The sequence below is a fragment of the Alligator sinensis genome, unplaced genomic scaffold (assembly GCF_000455745.1).
Source record: "Alligator sinensis unplaced genomic scaffold, ASM45574v1 scaffold170_2, whole genome shotgun sequence".
Taxonomy (NCBI): Eukaryota; Metazoa; Chordata; order Crocodylia; family Alligatoridae; genus Alligator; species Alligator sinensis.
The window spans coordinates 1,043,318-1,052,979 of NW_005842290.1; the positions used below are offsets into that span (position 1 = coordinate 1,043,318).

A 9,662-nucleotide genomic window follows, 5' to 3' on the forward strand; every position below is an offset into this window, starting at 1 on the left:
GTTCTGCAAGTGGTTTATTTTGTGGCCAATCACTATATACAAATAACATAATTATAAAGCTTAAAGTGTGCTTTTTTTTTTTTTTTTTTTTTTTTTTTTTACATTCATGTAATTGGATGCTACTTGCAAGCATAATGGAATCTGTACCTACATGAACCTTTTTCTATATTACAGCTCGTGATTGTTTTGTTATAATCATCTGACAGGTCTTGTTCTATACAGAACATAGCAGAAAAGGTGAATAGCAAAGAAGGCTTCAGCAGTATTTGGAGTCTTGGGGAGAGTCTAAAATGGTAATTAGGTTTCACAGTCCATTTACCTTGGGCACAGAAACCACTGTGTGTTGTTTGGAATAAAGGGAATTTGCAAATCTTAAAAAAACAACCAGTGGCAGACTAAGGCAGGGTTCTACTTAGACGGGTGACAGGTTACAAGTGGTATCTCCTTACTCAACATGTCCACATGCAGGAAAGGCAGTCCTACCCATGATTTTAATAACAAAAGATATTTGTGCTCTCAGTTTGTCCTGTAATCACAGACTGAATCAGCCCCAGTGCACCCTCCTCTTTCTAGTACGTTAGCAACATTGCAATTATTTTCTAATTTCATGGGAGGAATCTGAGAGTCCTTGGACAGGGGAGGGGAAGCTGTATTTGTGTAGAAGAGCATCTGAGGCTGTACATGTATTCAGCCAGCTGGTATAGGTACTGTGCCCAGACTTGCCCATCCACTGAGGGGGTAATAGGTAGAGGAAGTGCAGTGCTGTACATCTGAGAATTTGAAAAATGTCTTCCCTGAATGCAAAGGGGCAGGCCATGGAAAGTGTTTTGTGGAAGAGCCTAATCCATATCTTGGGCCACTGGAATCTGACAACAGGGCCACTGCAGTAACAAATTGACTACAACTCACATAGGTGAGTATGTCTGTGCCCAGAGTAGTTCAATGAAGTATAAGGAGACTGTGCAGGAGAACTGAGCGAGGGGTAATGGCTGCAGACAGAAGACCACACGATTGCCCAGGGGATACTTTGGCTTGCGCACAGATGCTACAAGTACCTATTATTACACTTTACCTCCTTTTGCATTTGGAGCCTCCAGAAGTTTTGCTCTACTAGGGATGAGCCTTGGATGAACCAAAATGCCCTGCCAGGGTTGAGTTGTTATGCTATCTAAGATTATCCAGGCTTCCCCTCAAGCACGGAGAGGTGATTCTTCAGTTGAAGGACTCCATCTTGCAATTGGAAGCAAGGGTGGGAATAAGGCCAGCCTGCCCTCTTCCAAGTCTGCGGGTCTTGTTTGGCAGTAAAGCCAGATCAGATCTACCATGTCACCATGTCCTTTTTTGTGCCACCACTGAGGAAAGCAGTGGGCTGGAGAATCAGTTACAGGGTAGAATTCTGAACACAAATACATACAAGAGAGGATATTTGCTTCACTACTGAAGCACAATGGAACAACACAAAATTGAACTCGGTTCAACAAAAATAAAAAAGAGAGAGAGAACACCATCTTTGCTGAGGGTCAGACTCCTGGTGGTTTGAAGATGTTCCAGGTTCTTGTGGTCTGTGTAAAACATGGTGCTACCACTCTGTAGATGTTACCTGGACTGCTAACAGTTCCTAAACCAAAATGTCATAAGTGCACTCTGAGTGGGGAGCAGCTTTTGTGGGTAACAGGATGAGTGAACATGATCCCCAGTACCAGCACAGGAAGCACTGGTCTCTATGGTGAAAAGCTGGGCACATACTAGGTTACGGGTACATCTGAACACAGGCTCTAATGCAACAGTGTTGACTTGGCTTATGGTGAGAGATGAAGCCGCTGCTTTTTTTTTTGTTTTTGAGAAGGGGTGTTAATGGGGCTGCCAGGTACAAACAGTTGCTTATAGAGCTCTCTATAAAAGTTTGTAACTCAAACTACCTTTCATAATAGCAAAAGTAATGATGTCACATGTTAAGAAAACAGAAGAATTGGATCTGCGTTATTCTGTTCCATTTCTGAGTGGCTGGATGTACTGGTAAACAGACTGACTGGCCTCAAGTTGTGACGAATCAAGATGCCAGGACAGCAGTGATGACACACAGCAGATAGACACACTTTGTGCAGGGAGAGATTTTAATTTATGTGCTGTTAAATTAGACATCATTTGAGTACAACTCAGAATAAAATCTTACTCTTGATTCCTCCTATTCTGGTCTGTACTGCATAGGAGGATGGACACCTTGAGGGTACCAACCATTTCCATCTTAGCCAGTGGCACAGAATGTACAGGCCCTTGAAGCCTCCAGGAAGACTGCTGCTCCATTCAGCTTTGAGCATCTTGGCATGATCTCCAGTGTGCACTGGTGAAATCACTGAGAAGAAACAGCACAGCCTCAGCAAACATTTAACCTGGAAACATCAACAAAAGCATAAAGGAAAGTGAAATAAATTGCCCCCAGATATGGGCTCCAGCCATCTCCCAAGCATTCAGCATATAGTCCATCCTCTGAGCACTTGTACAAGGGGACTGGAAGGGATCAAACTAAAGGGGCATGCCCCACGCACCTTGTCACACGTAGGTCCCTCCCAAACATCCTCAGTGATCCTCTTCCCAAGTAATTTCCCCTCAGAATGGCTTTGCTGTTAAAAGTCCTTGCTATTGCCTAGTTTAATTCACCTGGAGTCTGCGTGATCTCAGCTAATCCTGTGGGTGTTGGTGGATAAAACTAGCTGATCCTTCTCAGTACCAAGTATACGGAACAGTATCAAAACACCTGAATGGAACCCAGTGGGTGCATCTACATGAGATGCTATATCGCTGTACAACGAGATGTCACTGTAGCTCATTGCTACTGCGCAGAAGTGTTGGCATCACAGTTTATGCCAGTTGACGCTATGTTACCATAGCAACGAGTTACAGTGACGTAGCTCATTGTACGGCAGTGTAGCATCTCGTGCAGAGGCATCTACTGAGTTCCATTCAGGTGTTTTAATACTGGATGATTTAGTGCAGTAGCATGGGAAAAAATCTGTGTGGCATCGGGACTGTGTGGTAATGCTAATTACTGCACAGTCATTTAGTAATTGCATGACTGAATTGCACACTAAATGCAAAATATACTAAATAATTTAGTAATTAATAATTTACTAAATATACTAAATAATGTAGTAATTGCACACTAAATGACTGTGTAGTAACAACTGTACAGTCTGGCGCATGTGTAGAGGCACCCAGTCTGTTGTTAATTCCATCATGCTTACAGAGATTGTATTTGCATTTGTTTCGAAAAATACACACAGACCTCATTCAATGAGTTACAACTCGGAGTGCTGTTTCGTGTCCTTAAGTTTTTCCTTGATTTTTTCAGGCAAGACTCTGGTCCAAAACTCCACTCTGTTCTCTTTCAGCTTTTTTGCCCTCTTCTGCTTCAAGTTCAGTTCCAGGTACTCTTCGTCCAGGTTGTACACTGGCCATTCCACCAGACCTTCACCATTAGGATTCCTATGCACAACATAATGAAGACATGCCAGGAAAGACTGGTGATGGGATAGAGAGCAGGATCTCTTTAGCCTCCCCCCAGTTTCAGTGTAGACCAGACTGGTAAAGCCATTTCTTCAGACAGCTGTTCATTACCATAAATTTTAGCTTGGGCAGAGCACAAAGACTTCCATGGCACAACAGCCATCAGGAGAGTAGGTATACTGGGAGAAGGCAATGTTGTCTGATGGTTGGGGCACCAACTTGGGCAGCAAGGAACTCAAATTGCCTTCCCAGTTCTGCCCCGGACCTGCCACATGACCTTGAGCAAGTCACTTCACCTCCCTATGCCCAGATTCCCCACAAGTAGCTAAGTGGTAATGATCCTGCTTCTTAAAACCTGTTCCTGACTACCAAAGCCTTCAATGTGGTCTTGATTCACTGGGATGCATTAGTGAGGCTTTTTATTACTGACAAAGCAAACTGTGCTTGCCATGCTGCACCTGTTATGTGATTAAGCAGAGAAAATGAGTCGGAGTTATCAATCCAACAGCTTTTCAAGCGTGGAGTGGTCTGCACAACTGAGCTACCCAAGTGGCTACAGATTCAAATAAGCAAATACACTACTTGGAAAAAAAAAAAAAAAGAGTATTGAATCTTACCCATTTCGTGCAAAATTAGCCCAGTATTTCATTACTGTTCTGCTGAGATGTTTCTCCTCCTCTGTAGCGACTCTGAAAACTAGAAATATCAAAGTCCACAATTTTGCATGATGGGAACAGAATATAGGTGCATGCACCAACTACAGCTAACTTCTGAATGCTGCTGTTTTATAGGCCGTCCATCAAATGCATAGTCACATAGAATATACTTGTCTGCAATCGGCAGGAGATTCAACTGCCCTCAATTGCTGAATACAAAGGAAGGATAAGGAAAATAAATATATGGTGTTGGGTTGGGACTGGAACAAGAGGAATGGTGGATTTCCAGTATCCACCTCTGCCAAATATGACCATTCTTATTTCACTGAATCAAACAGAATAGTCTGCTACATCTACTTGTTCAAACCCACTAATATAGCATCTACCTATCATCCTAGGATAACAAAGGCATAACTTAAACTGCCAGCTGCATAAGAACAATAAATGTGATATATACTACTAAGGATTCCTTACCAGATGAAATCTCATCAGCAATAAACATGGTTCCAAAGACAAAACTAAGTTCATCTCCATGATCTGCTTTTACAAAGTCTGGTTTGAGGTCTGCAATTGAACTTAGAGGATGTTGGAATTCATAAAAATAGACAGGAGAGCCAGAATCTGAAAAAGCCCACAATTAAAAGAAACGATATTTATTTAAGATAAAACAAGTTCTCCATTTTCAAGTAGAAACTAAAACTATTCTAGTCACATAGTTGGGCACTGGAATTAATAGTTTGTTTGGAGTGTCACCTGAGACATGGTCTCCAAAACAGAGAGACGGATATAGGTAATGTGTCGAGACTCAGATACATTCAAGACTGAATTTTGATTTCTGAAAGTCAAGGGATGTTCACTCCTTTGGCATAATCACATCTCAAAGCACCTGACAAACCTTCGGTCTATAAAATTAATTCTCAGTTAAGATCTAAGTCTGATCATCTCTGGGAGTTGGGAAATAAGTTTATTCTTTGTAGTAAGGCAACCTATTTGCCTATCCCCAGAAGAAAGAAATTGAAAAAAAAAAAAATCACTCATCAAAACAAACCACGTCTCCTTAACAGAGTTCTAACCCTTCTGCTTTCAAGAAGTAAAGACTAGTACTAATCAGGATGACTGTTACTTCTCACTTTTTCCCTGTACCACCCCCATCTGTCTGGGTTCAAGTACTGCCTATTGTCCAAAAATCAGAGTGCAGATCTTTAGGACACAGGCAGTCCTTACATTCAGTGTTTTCTCAGCATGTAGCAGATGGGCTCTTGACTCATGACAGGCTCATGGTAATACTACTATGAAAGATGCTGTAGAGTTCTGTGTACTTTGGCTAATTAAAATGGCATACACAACATGTGGTATGGGTCTAGATTGGTATATTAAGAAAAATAAATGTTGAGTATATGTTGTTGAGGAAGATCAGCTTATACCCTGCTTGACTGAATTCTCACAAAGCTATAGAGCAATAATTCTCAACCAGGGTGCTGGGACACCTTGGGGAGCCACAAGGTCCTCTAAAGGGTGCTGTAGGAAGTGTGAGATGATAAATGAGGTATGAGGAGATGAGCAAATAAGGGCAGGCTCAGTCTTCAGCTGTGAGGAGGTCAGCAGGTAAGGGCAGGCTCAGGCTCTCCCTGCCTGGCTGCTCCTTCATCCTCATGGCCTGACCCCTCTGCAAGGAGGTAAGCACTGTAATAAATCAATTAGTGTTTGAAATGGGTTGCCCCTTAATTTACGTGAGCTATGAAAGAGGGCCTTGTGTCTGAGAGGTGCCTTGAGACTGAAAAGGTTGAGAACCACTGCCATAGGGGTTGGGTGCAAAGATGGTAGCAGACAAGGTTCTTTGGGTGAATCTGCTATCTTTTATTAGACCAACTTAAATAGTTGGAAACATTTTTCTTAGCAAGCTTTTGGGTTTAAAAATCCTTTGTCAGGCTGAGGAAGCATCTGCAGTTGGTGTGTGCTCTTCCTTTCTAAGACAATTTTTTCCAACTATTTAAGTTGGTCTAATAAAATATATCAGATTCACCCAAAGACCCTTGTCTATCTATGTCCTTAGACTAACACGACTACAAACTACACTCCTGTAAGATGGTAGCAGTGCTTACAAGTAGCTATAGTGTTAGCAGGCTTACCAGCTCATTACAACGAGAGAAGGGCTATTTTATGCTACAAAGTTTAGCTAGCAGAATGTATTTCCCCTGTGCCATCAGAATTCCTCGTTTCTCCCAGCAGAGTAATGCCAACTCGGTGAGCTACAGAAGGCTTTTTGCTGCCACAGGAAAGATGCCACCAAATGTATGTAGGCAAGCCCATGATTTCTGCCGGCAGACACAGACTATTTCATAGAGGGTGCATCCTAGATGGGGTATCTTGTATACTGGAGCTGCACAGAAGCACTAGAAGCCATAGGCATGGGGACATGATTGGGCATTTCTTTGTGATGGTGGCTCCCTGACAGCAAAAGTCCTTCATTGGACCAATTGTATAGTTGGAAGAGATGTTAGACAAAGTTTTGGGCACAAAGTGCCCTTCCTCAGGTCTGCTCAGTTGGGCCAACGAAAGATATTACTGAAAAAACCCTTGGCACTCTCATATTCCCTGGACCATCTCAGCCACAGTAACACTCTTATGCTACAGCAAATGAAATGGAAACAAGCCCTAAGAGCAGGGTTGGGAAAAACGCGGCCCACGGGCTGGATGTGGCCCGCCAGGCCATTCTATCTGGCCTGCGGGGCCCCTAAAAAAATTTAGAAAATTAATATTTATCTGCCCCTGGCCACCTGTCATGCAGCCCTCATTGGCTTGCCAAAACTCAGTAAGCAGCCCTCTGCCCGAGATAATTGCCCGCCCCTTCCTAAGAGGGATAAATAGAGGGGGAGGAAGTTGAGTATTAACTGGTTCTGCCTCAGCTAAGAGGCCAATTAAGGTAAAAAAATTAATGAAGGAGCTAATGAAACAGTAATGAAAGCCCCAGATAACTCCAGTGGCTGGTTCTGAAGGAGGCAAAGAAAGTACCAGAAAAGGATACAGTAATTAGCAATCCAGGGGAAGGAAGATGGGTGGGCCTATTGCTTATGCCAACATGAATGTGCAGCAACCTGGCCTGGTGTGCTAGGGCTCTGATCTATACTGACAGTCAATTTTACTTTGAGGGTTTATCTATATTATCTACCTTTCCTCTAGAACATATTAAACAGAAGCTCACCTTTGTGATACCTGGAGGATTTAATAGATGGAACTAAGAATACGGCATCTCCCATCAAGTCCAGAAATCGGTCCCGTAGAACAGTCGTGTCATTGGCATCTCCCAAGTACTCGTGCACTATCAAAGGCACACCTTCAGGTGGCATAGACTGGAAGACAGGAGGAAGAGAAAACTTAGGGGTAGGTAAAACCTAGGAGTAAACTTAGGAGTAAGTAGATACCTAGGGGTGAAAAATGCACTTAGAATTCCAGCCTCCGTTTTAATTTATCATAACAAAGCCAAGACAAAACAGAAGTCCAATCCCTAAGCACTGAGCAAGTTAAAGGGAGATTAATCAGTCTGCTAGTTCCTCACCAAAAGTGGTAGCATATTCTCCAATACTGAAGTTATGGTTTCTCTCTCCAGCCCCTCCTTCAGGCCAGGCAAGCCCATTAACTAGAGGAAAATATTAAAAATAATCAGTTCCATTTATAACAACACACGCAGGCCCCAAAGCCTCAGCAGGTAAGACATATCACACCACTTAGGTTTACAAACTAATGTACTACGTAGCAAAGGGCCACAGGAGCTGGCATCCAGGATCAGGTCTGTAGTCCAGTGCAGGTTTCTAACAAAGGCCAGAAGGGGTCAGCCATGTTAGCCTGAAACCAGGCAGAAAGTAGGGAAGGGTGGCATCTCAGAGACTAACTGGCTGCGAGAGACATGAGCTTTTGTGGGAAGCAACCTCCTTCATGAGCAAAGTTGCTGACAAAGTAGACTGTTGCCAATGAAAGTTCATGTTTCTCTGAAGGTCTCTGAAGTGCTACCCTGCGCTACCTTCTACCTAACACTGGCCAGAAGCAGATTTTTCAGAGGACGGTGCAAACCCCTGCAGGAAGCTAATGTGAAATAATCTGCCTCTGCATTAGGTTTCATCCTGATAAGATTTTGGCTTAAGCACTGAGGTTTAATACCCCTTCCAGAATTGTTGTGAGCATCAGGTATTACAGCTTTGGATGGTCTTGTTTTCCATACGAGGGTCCAAAGCTTTTTGAGTTTTATCAAGGTCTAGTTGCTAGACTAGAAAGGTTAGTACAAAATACAGCATACATAACACATGCATGGAAAGGGTGTCTTAGGCCCTCACATCTGCAATCACCAGAATCACCACTTCAGGCCCACATGTTCAACTGAGGCATAATCCCTGAAACACCCAGTAACATGCCATAGGACGGTAAAGGCAGCAGACATGAGGGCACTGCCAGTGCTCCACTACTGCAACAAGAGGGAAGTAGTGGTTAATATATACTCACAACATCCTAAGAAAAGGCCAGTGACTCTTATTACAGTGGAGGGAAACTCCCCGCTTCCTTCAGTTCATGACCACGTCACTGACAGGAGAATTTCCTTTGTGGCCCCAGATTTGACTATCAGTATGACCCTGAGCAGAAGAGCAAGACCCTTTAACCAGGAACTTATGGGGTTTCTAAATAGTCCCCTGTACCAGGTCATCCTTTACTCATGATCTTCATAAACATCATGAGAGGCAAATGTCTAGATATAAATTCCTTAAGTTCTGATATAGGGTAAATTAAACCATGTCTATGGGAATTCTTGTGATTTATAGGTTTCTCAGCTTTAAGAAAGTTAGAGTTCGCGATGGGAAGAGAACTGGAGTGTAAACCTGCTTCTGAAGTTGGATCGCAAACAAAAACATTGATTTCTATGCGTCACTGTTACTGTCTTGGGTAGAGATGCCCTAATGGTTTTATTAGCTAAAAAACAGTACTTTATTTATTTTACTTTTTGAAATATTCAAAGAAAGGCCAGTGATACAGGGTCTCCCACTGAGACCTCTGAAAGGGTCTGAGCAGCAGGGGACCCCAAACTCTCTAAAAAAGGAGCTGGGCATCGAAGGTCTAGTTGTTTAAGAAAATGTAGGCCACTGAACCCCTCTTTAGAAAACCTTAGATAATATTTGAAGAACTTCTTAAGTGATGATATGACCAGTCCTGCATTCTCCTACTTACCAAATGCCAGGAGAGAAAGCAATGTAGATTGTTAATTTGATTACCAACCTCTTCTAATTTTTAGACATGGCTTTTCTCTACCCTGTTCTCCCAGCAGCAATCTATGCATGGCTCTAGTATCCTTCTGAATGGCAGACCCTTTATAAATGTAAAGTTTTTTCTTGGGAAGGGTAGAAAATCCTGTCAGATGTATGCTATCCACAAAGGCATGGACAATTGGGGGCAAGCCTTGAAATATGTCCTGTGGGCTTTAGGTACACAAGAATGGAAGCTCAAATTGTCTGTCTTTCA

At 42.8% G+C, this 9,662-nt stretch overlaps 1 protein-coding gene across 1 annotated transcript in view; it reads right to left on the minus strand.

The window, feature by feature from the left end:
* Positions 1-2,105: 2,105 nt before the first annotated feature.
* LOC102387948 (fatty acyl-CoA hydrolase precursor, medium chain-like) overlaps positions 2,106-9,662 on the minus strand; it is a 19,781-nt gene continuing 12,224 nt past the window's right edge. The window contains 6 exon segments of the mRNA XM_014522038.2: positions 2,106-2,390; positions 3,284-3,483; positions 4,122-4,200; positions 4,635-4,781; positions 7,363-7,510; positions 7,717-7,797. Coding sequence (XP_014377524.2) covers positions 3,297-3,483; positions 4,122-4,200; positions 4,635-4,781; positions 7,363-7,510; positions 7,717-7,797 — 642 coding nt within the window. The 3' untranslated portion in view covers positions 2,106-2,390; positions 3,284-3,296.